The sequence below is a fragment of the Eriocheir sinensis genome, chromosome 57 (genome assembly GCF_024679095.1).
Source record: "Eriocheir sinensis breed Jianghai 21 chromosome 57, ASM2467909v1, whole genome shotgun sequence".
In the NCBI taxonomy this organism is placed as follows: domain Eukaryota; kingdom Metazoa; phylum Arthropoda; class Malacostraca; order Decapoda; family Varunidae; genus Eriocheir; species Eriocheir sinensis.
Window position 1 is genome coordinate 5,127,246 of NC_066565.1, and position 21,024 is coordinate 5,148,269.

General features: G+C 42.2%; 1 protein-coding gene across 2 annotated transcripts; it reads right to left on the minus strand.

Moving 5' to 3' along the window:
• Window positions 1–252: 252 nt before the first annotated feature.
• Window positions 253–18,296, minus strand: LOC126984700 (electron transfer flavoprotein-ubiquinone oxidoreductase, mitochondrial-like). Of its 2 annotated transcripts, none has more exons than XM_050838595.1 (12): window positions 18,165–18,296; window positions 10,858–10,998; window positions 10,181–10,333; window positions 9,374–9,532; window positions 8,393–8,589; window positions 7,015–7,232; window positions 5,674–5,847; window positions 4,821–5,029; window positions 3,540–3,722; window positions 2,562–2,783; window positions 1,696–1,900; window positions 253–534 (listed from the first exon to the last, which is right to left on the minus strand). In XM_050838595.1, exons 1-11 carry the CDS (start codon window positions 18,199–18,201, stop codon window positions 1,737–1,739), a joined length of 1,857 nt encoding a protein of 618 aa, XP_050694552.1. In that variant the 5' UTR covers window positions 18,202–18,296; the 3' UTR covers window positions 253–534; window positions 1,696–1,736. The 2 variants fall into 2 exon arrangements, with proteins under 2 accessions (XP_050694552.1, XP_050694551.1); XM_050838594.1 differs by having other exon boundaries at window positions 1,692–1,900.
• Window positions 18,297–21,024: the final 2,728 nt, after the last annotated feature.

Sequence of the window (21,024 nt, forward strand, 5' to 3'; positions counted from 1 at the left end):
TATATATATATATATATATATATATATATATGATATATACAGATGCTTAATGTTAAACCACCCATATTATTTAGTTTACTGCCCATATTAGGCATCACAGTGCTCCTAAAAAAAGCTCAAATTTCAAAATTTTCTGGGGGGGTTCACCCCAGACCTCCCAGCTGAACAGGCTCGCTTTGCTCGCCACCCACCCCATTGTCCCCCCCAAACTTTTTGTAACCACCACTGCAGGGCATCAATAAAAGAACAAAATCATTGCCAACAGTTTAAATCTGAAGCAAGCAGGTGAGGGGTACTGCATATAAAACTATCTTCTTTAGGGTACACATACTCGACGAATACTGCATCAAACATGACACTGCTGTACAATCTCTTCATATAAAATATAAATATACACTTTCATAAATTATACTATGTACACGCTGTGGCAGACTGTGGGGCTGAGAAGTGAAGGGGGTGGATTGCAGTAACTTATGAGACAACGACACACAAGAGACTGCTCCCTGCGCCCTTGCAAACCTTCGCTGGTAGACTCTGTGAATGGATAGGGTGAAGGAGGACAGAATTAGATACTGCTGTCAGCACCATCATCATCATCACTGATACCACCACCACCACCACCATTATCATCAGCTATACACCATCATCAATATGCTTACCCATTATCTTTAGACTTTAGTTAAGGTGGGTGGTGAAAATGACCTCTGTCCCTTACACTAGGAGCTTAATGGGTCATACCAGAAAGAGTAGGAAGCATTCATACTATCATCCATCCTAGCAAGCCTTCCAAAAGCTATACTCATCTTGTTCCATTACCTTTAAACTCTTTCTTTAGACAGGATGAGGTGGGCACATGCTGCAGTCTTCAATCATTCTCAACCATAACAACATCATGGTTAAAAATGTATACACTCCACCCTCAATTTCCATGATACTGGATTTCCTGGACAAAATTCAAGGTCCAGCAATTGTTAGACATGCCTGCTCAAATCCGGGAACTAAAATAGAATAGTTTCCGTCCCACAGCCAATGTCTGCAACACCCGCTGGGTGGCCGCACGTGTGCTGGACATATTTGTTTCTTGCCTCATGCTGTTAAGCAGCCACACTGTGGCCTTACATTTGCATGTAAATACAGTATGTAATGGGTTCAAATACATAAATAATTCACAGTAGTATAATCTTTTTCGCCAACTTTAGAGCTGAAGAAGAAAACAGCAAACACTGCCTTGATGCAGTTGGCATAGTGTCTTCATTTATGAGCATCAGCTGAGCAGCTGTATGATCCAGCTTTTATTACCTATTTCATATTTTTATTATCTGATTTTTGTAGAAAGAAGCATTCATTTGTAAATAATTCACAGTATGTGACATGCTTATGCACCTGAAGTTGACATGGAAATAGTGAACACTTTGTGATCGCTGCTGATACATAATGCAAGTCTTCAAATGACTTGTTTTAGTTAATCTCTTAGATGTGCTTAACATGCTCTTAGACGGAAAGAAGAAAAACAAGAAGACATACAACGCTCTGCTCAGATCCACACGCACTTGGAATGGACTAAAGGAAGATGCGATTCAAGGAGGAATGTAGACAAATTAAAAGGAAGGATGGACAAATATAGAAACAGACAGGACGCTATGAGGATGACAGACCCAGTACACTACAACACAGTGAACACGGCTACCCACCTACCAGCAGCACCAGGCAGCCAGGACACCCCAGCAAACCACAGCTCACATGCCGTCGTACGCAGGTCCCCCCCCGGCTTCAGGCACCACCCAGTTGATGTTCTGCGATGGGCACTTGATGTCGCAGGTCTTACAATGGATACAGTTCTGTGCGTTGATTTGCAGCCGCACGCCATCACCGGTCTCCAGTGGCACGTACTCATACACACCTGTGGCGGAGACGAGGAACATCATCATCATCAGGTACAGGTAACTTGATTTACGCGAGTTTGGTTTACGTGTTTTTTAAATAATGCAGGGTCCAAAATCCAAATAAATGTTTAATTTACACGTTTTTTCACTTATACGTGATATTTTATGGAGTGGCCACCAGATGTCTCATACAACTGGACTCACACGGCGCCGCGGCCACACAGCTGAGCTCAGTTCTTCCCGCGTGCCACTTGAACAACAATACAGTACCCACGCTGCCACGCTACTCAACAACAACAACACCCTCGCTGCTGTGCTACCACGAGGGGAAGGGCAACCAGAGGAGGAACCACGAGAGGGAGGGGAGTCAGAGTGATACAGTAGGCAATAAAGGTACAAACCTACCTCTTGTTTGATTTACATTGTTTTTGATTTATGCGACCTCTTCAAGGACACAATACTCACGTAAATCAAGAGTTACCTGTACCACCAACACCACCTCCATAAATCCCCCTTCACACCATCTCCACCTTTCATACATCATCACCACCAACACCACTCCTTTTTATTACCATCACCACTATCACCTCCATACACAACCTCTTTCAAACACCATCACCACCACCATCTTTCCTAACCACCCCTTTTCACCACCACCACCACCGCCCTAATACTCACCGGCAGGGCAGAACCTTCCCTCGGGGCCGTCGTACACCCCATAGTTACGCTCCACCGGCACTGCGTCGTTCTTCAGGGTGAGGTGTGCAGGCTGATCGTGGTCGTGGTTGGTCCCGGTTAAAGCCACCGAGCTGAGGAGGTCAAAGCTAATCTCGCCGTCTGGTCTAGGGTATGAGATTGGCTTGGCCTCTTTCGCTGGTTGGAGCCTTTCTGCGTCCTTGACTGTGGGGTGAGGAGAGTGTGGGTTCAAAAAAAAAAAATAATAATAAAAAAAAAATAAATAAATAAATAAATAAATAAATAAAATAAATAAAATAAATAAATAAATAAATAAAATAAAAAATAAATAAATAAATAAAATAAATAAATATAATAATAATAAATAAATATATAAATAAAATAAAATAAATAGGCCAACCTTTCCTTTGTGTGGGTTCAATGACAAAAAATAAATAAATAAAATAAAATAAATAATCCAACCTTTCCTTTCTCCCTCTTTCCCTCCTCCTCCTCCTCTTCCTCTCCCTTTTCTCTTCTCTCTCTCCTTTCATCTTCCTCCTCTCTCTCTTCACCTCTTCCTCTTCCTCTCTTTCCTCCTTCTCTATTCCTCTCTCTCCTTTCCTCTTCCTCCTCTCTCTCTTTACCTCTTCCTCTTCCTCTCTTTCTTCCTCCTTCACACCTCTCTCTCCTTTCATCTTCCTCTTCTCTCTTCACTTCTTCCTCTTCCTCTTTCCTCCTCCTCCATTCCACTTTCCTTCCCTCTTCCTCTCTCTCCTTTCCTCTTCCTCCTCCTCTCCCTTTTCACCTCTTCCTCATTTCTCTCCTCCTCCTCCTCATCTTTACCTCCTTTCCTCATCCATTTCCTATAAAGACATGACTTCTGTTTTTAATCTCTATGACAGGAACAAACAACTAATACTCTATCAACATCTAGAGGGACAGAGACAGCATGTTCTGCACCTCCTCTCTGCCACTCACCTCCATGTTTCAGAGTCCAAGGTTCTTTGCCGCGGCCGATGACATAGAAGAGTCCAGTATACATGAGTCCACCATACAGGCCGAGAGGGTTGTGGAAGGAAGGGCGGACGTTGCGGACAGCGTGTAGCTCCTTCCAGACCCAGGACTCCCGCAGCGTGTTCTCGTAGCTCACCGGATCCACCCCTGATGAGAGGAGGAGGCAGTGTGTTTAGGGTCATTCTTATCCTATCTTTTCCTTCTCATTAAACCCCTTGGATGCAGATTTCCTACAAGAAGACATCACCAAGCTGACCACCCCTAATGAGAGAAGGCAGTGTATTTAGGGTCATTCTTATCCTATCTTTTCCTTCTCATTAAACCCCTTGGATGCAGATTTCCTACAAGAAGACATCACCAAGCTACAGGAGAGGAACAAAAAGTGGCTGCTACAATTCAATGAAGATATATGTAGTGATGCACCTTGGGAGGGGATATCCAGCACACCAATACCACATGGGAAACACTCCACTATCCACCACAGAGACAGAGAAAGACCTGGGAGTGTATGTTACCAGGCTACCAGTGAAGGGATATCCAGCACACCAATACCACATGGGAAACACTCCACTATCCATCACAGAGGCAGAGAAAGACCTGGGAGTATATGTTACCAGGCTCCCAGTGAAGGCGAAATCTGTGCCAATTGTAGTGGAGGGGTTAATGTCCTTCTTTTCCCTTGTGGGGTTGGACATATGAGTGCTTGGGGTCATTTGTGCTGTGTATCCTTGTGTGACCTTAGCATAATTGTACAGGAATAGAGGAAGAGGAGGATGGTGTGTTAAGGGTTATTCCTGCTGTGTATCCTTGTGAGACCTAAGCATAATTGTACAGGAGTAGAGGAAGAGGAGGATGGTATGTTAACCCAGTAGCAGCGGGGATCATGTTTCTTAATGGTCCCTCTAAGCGAGAAAAATGAGAAAAAATCATCACTCACACAAACCATTTCTTAATATATATCAAAGCATTAGTGATCAGTTTATGCATCATCTATTTTGGGGGGTTTATATCATGGCACAAATCTGGCCCATCGCTGCTACACGTAAAGCCACAAATTTGGTCCGTCGCTGCTGCCGGGTTAAGGGTCATTCCTGCTGTGTGTCCTTGTGTGACCTTGACCAAACTGAATATGAAATGCAACCAAAGGAGAGGAGGAGGAGGAGACTGGTGTTGAGCAAGTTTATATTGTGTCCATACTCTCTTTTAATTTCTTTTGCCCATTCTTTTTTCCCTTTATTTACTCACACTCTGCCTCCTCATTCTTCTCGTCAGCCAGTGCCTCAAATATGCTCTCGGCGGCTAACATGGCACTCTTCATGGCGTTGTGAGTGCCCTTGATCTTGGGGACGTTCATGAAGCCCGGCGAGCACCCCACCAGGCAGCCCCCGGGGAAGGTGAGCTTGGGGATGCACTGGAGCCCTCCCTCGTTCAAGGCCCGAGCTCCGTATGAAATCCTGGGGGTCAGTTGATTAAGTGTAGACATGGCAGTGTAGCAATACCTGTGGTCGGTCATATGACGCTGAACAAATGAAAACTAATAATTGTCAGTTGATTAAGTGTAGACATGGCAGTGTAGCAATACCTGTGGTCGGTCATATGATGCTGAACAAATGAAAACTAATAATTGAGTTTTTTTACAGCAATGGAAGCAGCTCGAGGGCATAACAAATAGGAAAACAAAAGCCCATTGAGCACTGATTCAGCAAAACCACAACAAAACAAGTGGCCAGGAGAGAAGATCAATTTCAGGTGTCTTGATACTCCCCTTCAGAAAGAGTACAAGTCATAGGCAGGAGGAAATACAGATGAAAGAAAGCTATTCCAAAATTTACCAGCAAAAGGGATGAAAGAATGAAGATGCTGGTCGAGTCTTGCAAAAGGGACTTGGACAGTATAGGGATGAGCTAGCCACCACTCCATCCCCTCAAAGGCAGGAGGAAATACAGATGAAAAAAGACAGTTCCAAAGTTTACCAGCAAAAGGGATGAAAGAATGAAGATGCTGGTTGACTCTTGCAGAAGGGACTTGGACAGTATAGGGATGAGCTAGCCACTACTCCATCCCCTCACCCACCTCTCCTAAGCCCTGTTCCACCCACCTTGTTCCCCCGCGCAGTGTGGAAGCAACGGAGGGGTGGAGTTTGAAGCGCTGGAACTCCTGGAAGGGGCTGAGGTAGGGGTTGGTGTAGTCCAGCCCTATGACGAAACCCAGTGACACCATTGGCTGCCCATCCGAATCCAGGTGGTAGAGGAAGGAGCCCCCGTATGTGTTTCTGTGGGAGGGAAAGGGATGGGGTATAAGTAGTAGTAGTAGTAGTAGTATATGAGATGAAGCAGGTAGAAAGGGATGAATGCAGACCAATAAGCCACCTGTTCAGCAGTCCCCAAACACCTGAGATGCAAAGAAAGAGAAAATGACGGTGAAAGCGACGAGAGTAAAGAATAGAGTAGAATGGAGGAAAGAGTAAAGAGAGTCTGTGTTATAAAACGGAGGATAAAAGGAAGGAAAAAAAGGAAGGAAGGAGGTAGAGGAAATAGATGATAAAGGGAGAGTAAATAAAGGCAAAGAAGAAGGGGAATAATGTACGAGGAAACAAGATAGAAGGAATAAAGGAATCGAGGCAAAGAAAATGGAGGATAAAAGGAAGAATGGAAAAAAGAAGATGAAACAGATGATAAAGGAAGAATATAAAAGGGCAAAGAAAATAAAGAATAGAAGAAAGAAAGGAAGAAAGAAAAGGAAACAAGATGATAAAGGAAGAATATAAAAGGGCAAAGAAAATAAAGAATAGAAGAAAGAAAGGGAGAAAGAAAAGGAAACAAGATGATAAAGGAAGAATATAAAAGGGCAAAGAAAATAAAGAATAGAAGAAAGGAGGAAGAAAGGAAGAAAGAAAAGGAAACAGAGGATAAAGGAAGAATATAAAAGGGCAAAGAAAATAAAGAATAGAAGAAAGAAAGGAGGAAGAAAGGAAGAAAGAAAAGGAAACAGAGGATAAAGGAAGAATATAAAAGAGCAAAGAAAATAAAGAATAGAAGAAAGAAAGGAAGAAAGAAAAGGAAACAGAGGATAAAGGAAGAATATAAAAGAGAAAAGGAAATAAAGAATAGAAGAAAGGAGGAAGAGGAACAGAGGACAAAGAAAAAGTAAATAAGAGGAAAGAAAACACAGGATAGAAGAAAGGAGGAAGAAAGGAAGGAGGAAAACAAGACAAAACATAAAATAAAGTCAAAGAAAATGAAGATAAAAGGAAGAAAGGAGGAAGAGGAACAGAGGATAAAGGAAGAGTAAATAAGAGCAAACACAGGACAGAAGAAAGGAGGAAGAAAGGAAGGAGGAAAACAAGATGAAACATTAAATAAAAGCAAAAAAAAAGGAAGATGACTGAAGAAGAGACAGCCAGTAAAGAAAGAGTAAACAAAGCGTAACACGTCCATACTTGTCCAGCGGCCAGCCGACGGTGTGCTCAATGGTCCCTGGCTTGTGGTTCTCCGGCAGCACCTCCCACAGCTCCTTGAGGCCAATCCCGTAGGTCTGGGGTTCACAGTTCTGGCGGAGGTTGAACTTGGTGTACAGCTGCTTGGCGAGGTGGCCGTGACATCCCTCGGCGAAGATGGTACACTTGGCCCGCAGCTCCATGCCCCGTGCAAAGGCATCCTGTGGGGGGAGAGAGGGGGAGTTAGGGAAGGTTAGGGTAGCTGGGGAGGGGTTCATAATCAAAGATGGTACACTTGGCCCGCAGCTCTGTGCCCCGTGCAAAAATCACCCCTCACACAAACCATTTCATAATATATATCAAAACATTTGTCATCAGATTATGTATCATTTTTGGGGGGTTATATCATGGCACAAATTTGGCCCGTCGCTGCTACACGGTAAAACCACAAATTTGGCCCGTCGCTGCTACCGGGTTAAGGAGTTTATGTAACTTACAGCACTACAGTTAATATTAAGTACTATAGCTGATGAATGATGCTATTTAAGATATTTCAGACTGCTTTCAGGTAACACAAATGCTTTATCAGGTACAGTTTATATGTAAAATTGCTGTTTCTTTTGCAGGTCCAGAAGTTTGTTTTGGCAGGACACCCCGAACATTCTCAGAAATTCTCTATTCACAAGGGTCTGTGTCCCCTAACCCCTACAAATAAGGGGGTGATAAGGGTATGGTTGTTTTCAATGCTGAGGAAGACAGACCATGGATAGGGTGATACATGAAAAGCAAAGTAAGAATGGACTTTTTTTACAGGAAAGGAAGAATCTCAAAGGCACACACTATAGAAAGTAATGAAGATGACGAACAAGAAGAATAAAAAATAAGAACAAGGACAAGTAAAACAAGCAGAAGTTTGGTTTAGTCGGCGCAACATCTGTGGTTATATGCTGGAGAGAGACAGGAGGGGAAGGAATTATAGGAGAAGGGAACAGACCCCAGGAGACGGGACACAACCCCCGATTAATACCTGGTACCCATTCACTGCTGGGTGGACAGGGGCGTAGGGTATCGGAAAAGCTGCCCAAATTTTTCCACTCCGCCCGGGAATCGAACCCAGGCTCTCTCGGTTATGAGTCGAGTGTGCTAACCACTGCACCACGAAGCCCCTTGGAATAACAGGGAATGGAAAGGAAAACAAAGGGAAGAGAAGGAAAGGAAAGAAGAACATGAACAAAAACAAGAACAAAAACAAGAACAAGAGGAAGAACAAAACCAAGAAAAAAAATGAAGAAAGCATAAAAATAAAAATAAATAAAAATAAACCTTAGCCAGAGCACTCATCCACTCACATCCACTCCCTCCTCCTCCCCCTCACACATACCTTCGGGGAGCCATCCTTGGCCACACCCACGTCACCCGTAGCCACACCCGCCACTGAGCCGTCCTCCCGGTAGAGCACCTCCGCGGCGGGCGTCCCGGGGTACACCTCCACGCCCAGCTCCTCCGCCTGCTCCCCCAGCCACCGCACCACATGGCCCATGCGTACGATGTAGTTACCGTGGTTGTGCATTGGCATACCTATGGGGTGAGGGTGAGGGGTAAGGGGTGTAGGGATAGGGGTGAAAGGTTAGAGAGTGAAGGGTGATGGATAAGGAGATAGGAGTGAAGGGTTAGGGAGTATGGATGAGAGGTGAGGTTAAGAGGTGAAGAGTGAGGGGGAAAGGGGAAAGGCCAGCAGGGAAAGAGTAAAGGTGGAGTAGGGATGAAGGGTGTGGGGTGAAGGGTAAAGGATGATGGTGAGGAGTAAAGGGGGTAGGGGTGAGGGGTAAGGGGAGAGGAGATTGGGGTGAAGGGTGTGGGGTGAGTTTCATTTTTCATCTTCACCTCCTCCTCCTCCTCCTCCTCTTCCTCTCTCTTCCTTCTTTGCTTCCTACTTCTTTTCTTTCTAGTCCTTCGCTTCTTCTGATCTTCCTCCTCCTCCTTAAAGTCTTCCTCTTCCTCTCTCTTTCTCCTCCTCTGCCTTCTTTGCTTCCTACTTCTTTTCTTTCTAGTCCTTCGCTTCTTCTGATCTTCCTCCTCCTCCTTAAAGTCTTCCTCTTCCTCTCTCTTTCTCCTCCTCTTCCATTTTTCCTTCCTACTTCTCTTTCTAGTCCTTCACTTCTTACTCCTGCTCCTCCTCCTCCTCCCTAAAATCCTACTCTTTTCCTCTCTTTCTCGTCTTCCTCCTTCCTCTTCTATTTCTTCTCTTCCTCTTTCTTCAGTTCTTACTCCTATTCCTCCTCCTTCTTCTTAAACTTCTACTCTTCCTTCTTCACTTCCTACTTCACCATCACCTCCTCCTCCTCCTCCTCCACACACTCACCAGGCAGGATGGGTATGTTGATGCGGCCCTTCTCCGTGAGGTAGCTGAACACATCCTTCTTGACAGGGGTTTGGAGGGGCGCCCCGCGTTCCTGCCAGTCCGGGAACAGCTCCTCGAGGGCACGCGGCTCCAGACATGCCCCGGAGAGGATGTGCCCGCCTGCAGGAGATGAGGTAGGGATGTGTTAAGAGGAAAGGTGTTGTGGGAGTGTGTAAGGGATAGGGTGATACATGAAAAGGGAAGAATGGATTTATTTTTTTATTTTTTACAGGAAAGAAGGAAGCTCAAAGGTGCACAATAAAAAAGGAAATGAAGAAAATGAAGAAGAAGAACAAGGACAAACAGAAAAACAAAAACGTGAACATAAAGAGTAAGATGACAAAGAAGAAGAAGAAAGCAGAAGAAAAAACAAGAAGCAGAAAAACAACAAAATGGGGAAGAACAAGAACCAGAAGAAGGAAATAATAATAAGAAGACAAAGAAGAGGAGGAGGATTATTAGGGCGGTCTGTCTTGGTGCCACAACTTCAGGGTCATTTGGCGCTGAATTTAATACAAATTAATTATCTTATAAAACGATATGAGCTTAAAATTAAGTGTGATAAAACCAACACTAATAAAACTATGATAAACTATGATAAAATACAACTATAAAAAGCCAATGAAAACTACAGGAGGTTGAGGACGCGACAAAGAAGAGGAAGAAAAAGAACAAGAATAGAGCAAGAGGCATAAGAACAAGAAGAGGAAGAAGAAGAAATAGAAGAAAACAACAAGATATAAACAGCAACACACTGGGCCCACTCACCTATATCAGCTGACTTCTCGACCAACATGACCCTCAACTCCTTGCCGGCGTCCCTGGCCAGCTGCATGAGGCGGATGGATGCGCTCAGACCCGCCGGTCCACCGCCCACCACCACCACATCAGCCTCATCCGCATACCTCTCCATATCCACCTCTGTGTGCGTGCGGATGTGAGTATGTTAGTGAATATGTGTGTGTGTGTATTTACCTAGTTGTAGTATAATGGCCCTGAGCTAGACTTGTGTGGTTCTGTCCCCATATCTATAATTGTCCAGTCTTTCCTTTAGCTTTTTGACACTTTACCGTCACAACATCTTCCCTTAATATATTCCAGGCATCCACCGCTCTGTACGGAAAACTTAATTATTTGACATTATTTAAGCACCTTCCTTTCATCAACTTCATGCTGTGTCCTCTTACTGTGTGTGAGTGTGGGTGTTAGTGGGTGTTTTCATGCAATAAGAGACACCTCAGTAAAAACTGCTTCTATTATTCTCTCCTGCTTTTATTAGTGAACACTCAAATAAATCGTACATTGCTTTGATCAGTGTTTGCCTACATTCCTTTACAGTACCTCCTGATACTCCATTTGGTCCTATTGCTTTTCTTTCCTTTAAATCCTCCACCATTTTCAGCACACAGTCACAGCCCCACATACCCTCACACAGACACACTCACCAGCCCAGCGAGGGTCGGTCTCCCTGGGCACCACCGAGTAGTGTGTGGTGATGCGCGGTGTGGCTGAGGAGCACCACCTCCGCATCACCACGCTGCCCCCACATCCCCGCCACACCCGCCCGGCGCCACACACCCGTCGTGCTGGAAAGGAAGAGGAGGAAGAGGTCAGGTGTGTGTTGGAATAAGCTTCTCTGATACACTCTACTTCCCTTGATGTCTATTTTTCTAAGGAGGTCAGGTGTGTGTTGAAATAAGCTTCTTTGATCTGTTCTACTTGTCTTGATGTCTATTTTTCTAAGGTGTCTGGTGCAAGTCATACATCACAGCAGCAACTATAAATAAAATTCGCCTGCGCCACTAACGGACTGGGGTCATCCGAGCGGCCCCTCAAGAGAACCTACCAGCGCTATAGGCAGCACCTAAAATAATAATAAATAAAATAATCTCGACGTCCCAAGCTCAGGAACCAAGGTATTTTCATGAATTTATCACAATCATTTGCTACTGATTGCTTGATTAGTGGATTCAGTATCAACAAATATCTCAAAACCAACAGACAAACTCACAAGCACTGGGATTGGGCTAAAGAAACACGCCAGAACACAGGATATCTTACAGGTAATGCCTCAAGATTAATGGAAAGTTACTGGCATACACTGCTGAATAATTTATCACTACAGTTTACTAATGACTTAATTTTTCATAGTAAAAGAAACAGCTCAAAGACTATAAGCACAGAAAAAATTAAAAGCCTGCTAATCGCTGTTCCTACACAAACAAACAGAAGGAGTGGCCAGGAAGTTGGAAAGTTTGGTTTAGTGGGCACAACATCTGTGGTCATATGCTGGAGAGAGACAGAAGGGGAAGGAATTATAGAAGAAGGGAACAGAACCCAGGAGATGGGACACAACCCCCGATTAATACCTGGTACCCATTCACTGTTGGGTGGACAGGGGCGTAGGGTATCGGAAAAGCCGTCCAAATTTTTCCACTCCGCAAGGGAATCGAACCCGAGCTCTCTCGGTTGTGAGCTGAGTGTGCTAACCAAGTGGCCAAGAGAGAGGTAAGCTTTGGATGGAGAGGTGCCTTGATACTCCCTCCCAGAAAGAGTTCAAGTTGTAGGAAGGACTCGGCATTAATGGACATCAGAACCAAGAGACAAAATCCAATTGCAAGCAGCGAGACTTGAGTAAAGAAACATTGAACTGTTTGTCTTTATGGAGCAGTACTTAGATGAGCTTTTATTTATTTACTTATTAACCTATTTGTATATTTTATTTTTTACCATTGGATACTTTTATAAAAAAATATTGGTAAAAGAATCCTAGTGCAGATGACTTTGTAGGTAATCCCTCAAGCTTAAAAGAAAGGTATTACCCTACTGCCAGCACATCTCTGGTCATGAGTGCTAACAGTAAAAGTTAATAAGAGAGTGATGAGTCATTCTTGCCCTAAAGACTACTTGGGTACCTTTTAGACATACAGCATTAACCCACAAGCTGAGACACCCCCTACTGTCCCCTTCCTAACACAGTCCAAACCTACTTCCTACAGTGTCAGGTTGTAGCTCAGGCCATCACCTCTCAACTCCTTCTCACAATCTTCTTACAATCTCCTGAGTCAGTCACCCAGTTGTCACAATGGAGGATGGAAAGTTGAGTTTTGACAGGAAAGACACATAGAAATGGATAGTTTGAAGACAGGAAAGACATAGAAATGGATAGTTTGAAAAAAGGCCAGACTCAATGGGTAATAGACTGGTCCTCCCCTTACTAGTGTGCTAAGTTGAGAGTACACAAAGTCAACTGTTTGGTGAACCTTCTCTTGGCTGGCATTATTCACCATTCATATATTTTCATGACATTGCATTTTTTTCATGTTCTCATACACCTGAGCAAGTATGAGCCACACTCTCAGCCTTCTGTCAAACTGCATAAGGGAAAATATGGAGATTAAATGAAAAGAAAAAGACTCAGCCTTGTTCGGCTTGAGAGAGTAAACAATGACTGGCCCGGAGTTGTGTTGATCCAGTGACAGGCACAATCCCACCTCTGGAAAACACTTTGTCTGCCTATCTGTTTGTTTATGTATGTGTGTGTTTATAGAGCTACGGTTATCTAGATGAATAATACAGGATTTGAGATAAGCCTCACTATCCTATCCCCATATCTGTTTCTATCTAACATTGCTTTCTTCACTCTTGCTCTTTCTTCCTCCCAATTATTCCAGCTGATGATGTTTACATTGGGGAACCTAAACTTAATTACATCTGTGTGTGTGTGTATTTACCTAGTTTTACCTAGTTGTAGTTTTACAGGGCCTGGGCATTATGCTCGTGTGGTCCCGTCTCCGTGTCTGCATTTATCCAACTTATCTTTAAAGCTTTGCACACTCCTCGCTGATACTGTATCCTCGCTCAGACTGTTCCAAACCTCTACATTTCTTTGCGGGAAGCTATACTTCTTAGTGTCTCTCAAGCATCTCCCCTTTCTCAATTTTTTACTGTGTCCTCTTGTATTTCTGCTTATGTTTCCTTCTGTTAGTAGCAGTTCTTCATTATCTACTTCATCTATTTTGTTTAATAATTTATAAATTTGGATTATTTCTCCCTTTCTTCTTTGTTCCAGTGTTGTTAAGTTCATTTCCTTTAATCTTTCCTCGTATATTAATCCTCCAACTCTGGGACCATTTTGATGCCATCCTCTGTATTCTTTCTAGTTTCTTTATATGCTTCTTCTTATGGGGACCACACTACCTCTGCATATTCTAATTTTGGTCTAATCATGGTAGTGATTAGCCTTCTCATCATGTCCTTGTCCATGTAGCTAAATGCTACTCCAATATTTCTCACCAAGTTATATGTGTCTCTAAAGATCCGATTTATATGACTCTCTGGTTGATTATCATCCCTCATCACTACTCCCAGGTCTCTCTCTTCATGCACTTTTTTTAATGTTTCACCATTTCCCATTTTGTATATCCAGATTGGTCTTGTTTCACTTTTACCCATTTCCATAACATGACATTTTTTCACATTAAATTCCATCTCCCAATCCATACTCCATTTCCAAATTTTGTATAGGTCTTCTTGCAATATTTCACAATCTTCTTTGTTTCTTATATGTTTTTGTAATTTAGCGTCATCAGCAAACAGGTTTATGTAGCTATTAACTCCTTCAGCCATGTCATTTACATATACCAGGAAGATTATCGGTGCTAATACTGAACCCTGTGGTACTCCGCTTTCTCCATTTCTCCATTCTGATTTTATGTCCTTGACCACAGTTCTCATCTCCCTTCCCATTAGGTAGCTTGCCATCCATTTTTTCATATTTCCTTTCAATCCTCCTTTATTTTCCAGTTTCCATAATAGTCTTGTATGTGGAACTTTGTCAAAGGCCTTTTTCAAATCTAGATAAATACAATCAACCCATCCATCCCTTTCCTGAGTTCTGTCTGTCACTCTTGAGTAAAACTGAGTAAGTTTGTAACACATGATCGGCCATTTTGAAATCCATATTGTTTGCTGGTAATTAACTTATGCTCTTCTAGAAATTTAGTCCACTGCTTCTTTATTATTTTCTCACATATTTTGCACAAAACACTTGTCAGGGATATGGGTCTGTAGTTTGAAGGTTCATCTTTCCTTCCACTTTTATATATGGGGACCACTTCAGCCCTTCTCCACTCATTGGGCACCGTACCTGTTGCTACTGAACATCTAATGATGTCGTATATTGGAACAATTAATTCATCTCTACATTTTTTTAAAATATACCCAGAAACTCCATCCGGTCCTACTGCTTTTCCCTCTTCTAGTTCTCCCAGTAATTTATGGATCTCTTCTTTGTTTACCATAATCTCTTCCATATGAACTTCTATTTTATTCTCTTGTGGCGCAATAAAGATTGTTTCTTTGGTAAAGACTTGCTGGAATTTTCTATTTAATAACTCTGCCATACCTTTAGGGTCATTGACTTCCACATTCCCGTCTCTCAGTCTTTCTATTGTTTCTTTCGGTTTAGTCTGTGTGTGTGTGTGTGTGTGTGTGTGTGTGTGTGTATTTACCTAGTTGTAGTTTTACAGGGCCTGGGCTTTACACTCGTGTGGTCTCGTCTCCATATCTACATTTATCCAACTTTTCCTTAAAGCTTTGCACACTCCTCGCCGATACTACATCTTCACTTAGTCTGTTCCAAACCTCTATATTTCTTTATGTCTCTCAAGCATCTTCCCTTCCTCAGTGTGTGTAATTCACCATGGAATGATCATGTGTTGGACTAGTAATTGCCAGCAGGTACCCTCCCGACATGAGCAAGTGCTTTTTATCGTCAATTTATGGGTACTGTGTGTGTGTGTGTGTGTGTGTGTACTGTGTGTGTGTGTGTGTGTGTGTTTTACCAAGTTGGGATACACAGGAAATGAGATAATGCACCATGCTGGGGATCAATCAGTAACACTTATCTGAGTATATAATGTGTCTGCCTCTTGACAATAAGCTATAGTTTATCAGTTGTCAAACATTGTTATCATGATTCATTGATACAAACACTTTCTTATCTCTTCTTTACACACTCTAATCTCTCCCCCTGGACCCCTGGACCCAGCACTGCACACTCAGTACTTGGCTGGCCACACCTGTCTCCCCCACGACTAGTCCCCCCAACACACGCCTCCCACTTGGCTTACGTGCATTCAACCAAGTAACACAAAAGTCCACAGCATGATTCATTTCCTGCCTCCACACTTTTCCTGGATAGCTTTAATCTTTGACTCTGCATAATCTATGTTGAAGAAGTAAATAGATTTGAAGGGTATTGCTGTTTTAGGTAGTAAACTTTGTAGGGAATACAATACAATGAAAAGGATTATGTGATAAATTAGTAAACTTTGTAGGGAATACAATACAATGAAAAGGATTATGTGATAAATTTGATCTAGAGTATTGGTGGCAGTTTTCCAATTAAAGACTCCCACATATAACCAGATAAAACCTGATTCTATTGCCTACCTCCATTCTTATCTGTTGTGTGTGAAGGTCATACCTATTTTTGTTGACTGAGGGGTCACTCACTGCAATACATCAATGTGGGAAAGTATACTATAAAAATAAATTAATAGTCAGTGTCCCAGAAAGACTACTCGGGTCAGTCAAATTATCCTTAACAAAACTTCCCCTAAAATAAATGCTTTTATGTAATTAATGGTCCGGAGATGTGGATACTGACTTCAAGAGGCCCTACATCATAGGGTTCTCTTTGGCACTCCAGTAAAGGAAATACCAATCATACCAATACAAAAAAACTTCAGTATGATCCAAGTCTCATGCAGTATGGTAGATCTAGGAAAATATGGACATGAATGTTTAGAGGAATACACTCAAAACTGATTCTTGAGGTAATTTTTACTCTGCACTAAGCCACCATAACTAAACAGCTGTGTGGTCACCATGTCAACACAACACTCACTTGGAGGCACATCTTTTCACTTCAAATGTACTCCAATGTCTTTTTACCCCAATTAGTTTTTTTTTTTTTTTTTTTTTTAAACCAATGCTACCCCATAGAACAAGACATATCATTTGCACCCCAATGATCCCTAATTGCAAACTGAACTCAAATATTCATTGGGGTAAAAGGTGTCTACAAATGGGGTAAAAAGACTTTTAAATTGGGGTACAGTGGGGTCTTATTAATATAACAAGTACAGTGGGGTCTCATAAGGGTTAAAAGATGTTTATATTGGTATACGCTGAGGTATCATTGATGTAACAAGAAATCTCTTTATGGCCAATGAACAATGGGGAGAGTTTGCAATCAGGGATCATTAGGTGTTTTATGTTTATTTGGGTAAAAAGACTTCTCTTGCTCATTGGGGTAATATGACAGTTTGCATACACTAGACTGACTAGAGCAAAAAACACATGACATGCAAAATGGGAGAGTTGGAAAATATGAACATGATTGTTTAGATGAAAACGTTTAAGACTGATTCCTCTGATAAGTCTCAGCCTCTACACCATACCATAATAACCACACAGCTGACCGCATCAACACAACACTCACTCACTACATAAATGTGTGACCATTCAACCCTTTCATGTCTGAGGTGTTTAAAAAAGACAGGAGCTGCGCGTGCCTTCAACTGGGGATGTGTGCGACCAATCACATAGAGATGCTTTAGTTCTGTCACTTTTTGTACCGGTGGTTATTAACCATTCTAAAGAGGTGATGTCATTGTGAGCCTTAGTAATTGTATTTCATCATACTTTGTAAAACACAATATATGGAAAATAGTATACAAAGATATGAGTGGAGTGCAAAAACTGTAGTTCACCTTAAAAAAATCTATAAAAAAACTGCTCAAGCTAGAGTAAATTTCCTGACTTCATAATGTAGCTTTCCAGTGATGTAGAATGTATTGTATTTACACCAATAATACAGCAGAAAATGATGATTAACAGGTATGCAGTGATAGGCCTAATCTACGGCCCACCACCGGCCAGCGTCACCTTGTCACCCAACTCATGACGGCCCTTGGAAGCCTACATAATCTTTACCTTGAAATATATATCCCCATGACTAAATACATCAATACGTCCGAGCCTCAGAAGCCGATGACGACCCAGGCAGTCATCGGTGTACGTGTAAGTTTTAAGATGTACATAACGTCGGCCGCCTACCACCATGCCCTCCCCTCCAGGCCTAGTCATGTGGTGGATGGCCATGGCCCCGCACACGCCGGGCCGCACGTACACCCGGCGCGGAGACTCGGATTAAAATTCATCTTTCCATCAAGTTTCATAACCTACTTTTAGACACGGTGCAAGCAATGTTACTATTCCCAGCTTCTCACGCCACTCCACGCCGAACATTTAACACTCAGCCAAAGACCAATGCTTCATAAGTTAATTAATAATATATAAATTATTATAAGGTGCGTAAATAACAGGTCATAATAGGTAAATAATAGGCTTAGAAATTACTACACAAATGAGGAAAATAATGTAGGTGGCAAACACTTCTCATGCATATATATGCATTTTTAAGGCAAGGCGACATGTTTTCCAGTGTTTCTCTATTATTCATTTGCTTACTGACTGATCAATGTAGGATTAAAATTCATCTCTCCATCGTTTCATAACCCCGATTCTGACACGGTGCAAGCAATGTTACTATTCCCAGCTTCTCACGACACTCCACGCCGAACATTTAACACTCAGCCAAAGACCAATGCTTCATAAGTTAATTAACAGTATAGAAATTATCATGAGATGCGTAAATACAGAGTTACAGTGTGAATATTACCTGCCCTCAGCGACACGCCCCACCCGCCCATTGCCATCTTGTGCCTCTGCCGGGACAGTCTCACGCGCGGGACGGTCACGCACTCCACGGTCACCGCTATATTTATCTCCCCATGTCTTGCTTAACCATCTAGGCTACGTAAACATTATCTAAGGGTCCGTATATTCACCCTATAGTGGAAGGGGAGTAGGTTGTGTTTGGCTTTCGTCATTATACAACAACAATAACAACAGGATTTCACTTTACTTTCACTCGGTTCCAGTTGTTTTGATTTTCGGTCTGACCTACATTAATCAGTCAGTCAATAAGAAAATAAATAATAAATAATAGATAAACACTGGAGAACATGTCGCCTTGCCCTAAAAATGTATATAAATCGAAGCGTATTTGATTGATTGATTCCACCGACACTATTTTCCTCTTTTCTAAGCCTTTTGACTTCTTACTCTTGCCTTTGTTTCTTTTCTTATGCTGCTAATGTTCTTTACCTTCATCATCATCATTACTGACGTCACGATAAATGAACAAGGAAGAGAAATTGAAGGGTGGACTCATCTAAACCTCTATCACAATGTCTTTCATCACACCTCAATCGCAAATAAATAATAAATAATGGATAAACACTGGAGAACATGTCGCCTTGCCTTAAAAATGTATATGCATGAGATGTGCATTTGCCACCTATGTACATGTTTTCCTCTTTACATCCTTCCTTTCTGTGTAGTAATTTCTAAGCCTGTTGTTTGTTTATTCAACCATGTCTTTGTTTCCTTTCTTATGCTGCTAATGTTCCTTTCCTTCATCATCACTGACGTCACGATAAATGAACAAGGACGAGAAATTGAAGGGTGGACTCATCTAAACCTCAATCATTAAGCAAATAGATATAAATAATAGATAAACTCTGGAGAACATGTCACCTTGCCTATACAATATATTTTCCTCTTTACATCCTTCATTTCTGTGTAGTAATGTCTAAGCCTATAGTTTGTTTATTCGACCATGTCTTTGTTTCCTTTCCTATGCTGCTAATGTTCCTTTCCTTCATCCTCATCATTATTGACGTCACGATAAATGAACAATGAAGAGAAATTGAAGGGTGGACTCATCTAAACCTCAATCAGTAAGTAAATAGATATAAATAATAGATAAACTCTGGAGAACAGTCGCCTTGCCTATACAATATATTTTCCTCTTTACATCCTTCATTTCTGTGTAGTAATTTCTAAGCCTGTTGTTTGTTTATTCGACCATGTCTTTGTTTCCTTTCCAATGCTGTTAATGTTCCTTTCCTTTATCCTCATACATCATCACTGACGTCACGCTGAACAAGGACAGGGAAGAGAAATCGAATGGTTAAATTGACTCATACAAACCTCTACCACAACATATATGCTGTCTTACTTACCCTCACACCCTTATCACCAATCCTCATATGCCTCTGTGGTGAAGTTGTCAGCAAGCCCACCTACGAATCCACGGGCCTGGTTCGAATCCTTGCCCCGGGGAGTCGGCACACTGTCCATCCAGGGGTTCATTTTTCCTTTCGAACTGCATGGTCGATAAATGGGTACCTGGGGAGAGTAAAATGTGGTAATCCGATGACACACTGGTCCTGGGTGATGAGTCCAAATTTCCTCCACAGGCTCAAATTGGGTGATGAGTGTAACGGAGGTGAACATATGAGGCTAACCGCAGCTATAGCATATGCCCCAAACTTTACCTTTACCATAACTTCCTCACACCCTCTATTGGCTTCTCTATCATGAATGTCATAAATGGCGTTACCCAATTCCTACGACGTCAAACCATGCAGTGGCCCCTTCCAGCAGACCTCCATCAATTGCTTCCACCATGCACTCACGCCAACTATTTCCAAAGGACAAAAAAGGGGGTTAATCGATTTCTAAGGGTTTCATTTTTAGGTTCATGGTACAGAAGGTCAAACTACCACCAGGGTCATGAAACTGCGTGCATGCCCCTGGATATGCCCAACACTCACACGAAAAGCCTTGTCAAATGCTTCGGGATCCTACTACAGAGTAACCCTCTAGACTTCTTGTTCTCCGTGCAGGCCCCCTTCCCATCCTAAGGACCTTATGGCGGGATCCAGCAACGCGATCCCTCGTCATGAGCTTCGTGGGTGCCCCATGCATCCTCCACTCTGGGTAGTTTGCCACATTTTCATTAGCCGGGGTTGGCATTTACGGACTATGCACATAATAGACTTTGATGCAGTCTCATAGTGTAACCATTGACTTGATACAGTCATCACAGCGATATCCCATGATTCTGTGTATTACCAGAGGCACTGTTTAGTCTCTCTCTCTCTCTCTCTCTCTCTCTCTCTGCATGCATCGGGTGAATCAAACACCATCTCTTTGTGCAAGATGTATTTAAAGAATAGTTTCATGTCACAAGATGTGGTGCACACAAAAAGAAACAAATCAATTATCAAAAATAAATCAAAGCAGGAGTCGGCTACTACTTATGGCCATTGCTGGATGAAAATAAATCCTTCTGATTCACCCAAATTATTGTTTTATATCCTATTTAATTACCATCAGTTCTCTTCTACGCTTCCCTCTCACTACATTACATGATTCAGCTGTATCTTGTATTATTTCTTACTGATTGCAATACAAGAATGAACTAAGTATATGCTTCTAGCTTCATCCAAACTGTTAGGTGTATTTCCTTAATCCATTTTGCCTTTTCCTTTTTCTTCACTGCACATTCCCTCTTATACATTTCCTTAACTTTGAGCCTATTCATTTTTTTCCTCAGTTGCTATTGTGCATGATTTCCCTGTATATAAACTTCACATTTCAAGTGTACGGTAGCTACTTTGCATATTTAC

Excerpts from the sequence above, each read along its gene's own strand:
- LOC126984700 (XM_050838595.1), bottom strand. The coding sequence starts at position 18,201 with ATGGCAATGGGCGGGTGGGGCGTGTCGCTGAGGGCAG. Across the intron at positions 7,233-8,392 it reads CCAAGGATGGCTCCCCGAAG|GATGCCTTTGCACGGGGCAT; the intron begins GTATGTGTGAGG and ends CTCCCCCCACAG. Across the intron at positions 5,848-7,014 it reads GTCGGCTGGCCGCTGGACAA|AAACACATACGGGGGCTCCT; the intron begins GTATGGACGTGT and ends TCCCTCCCACAG.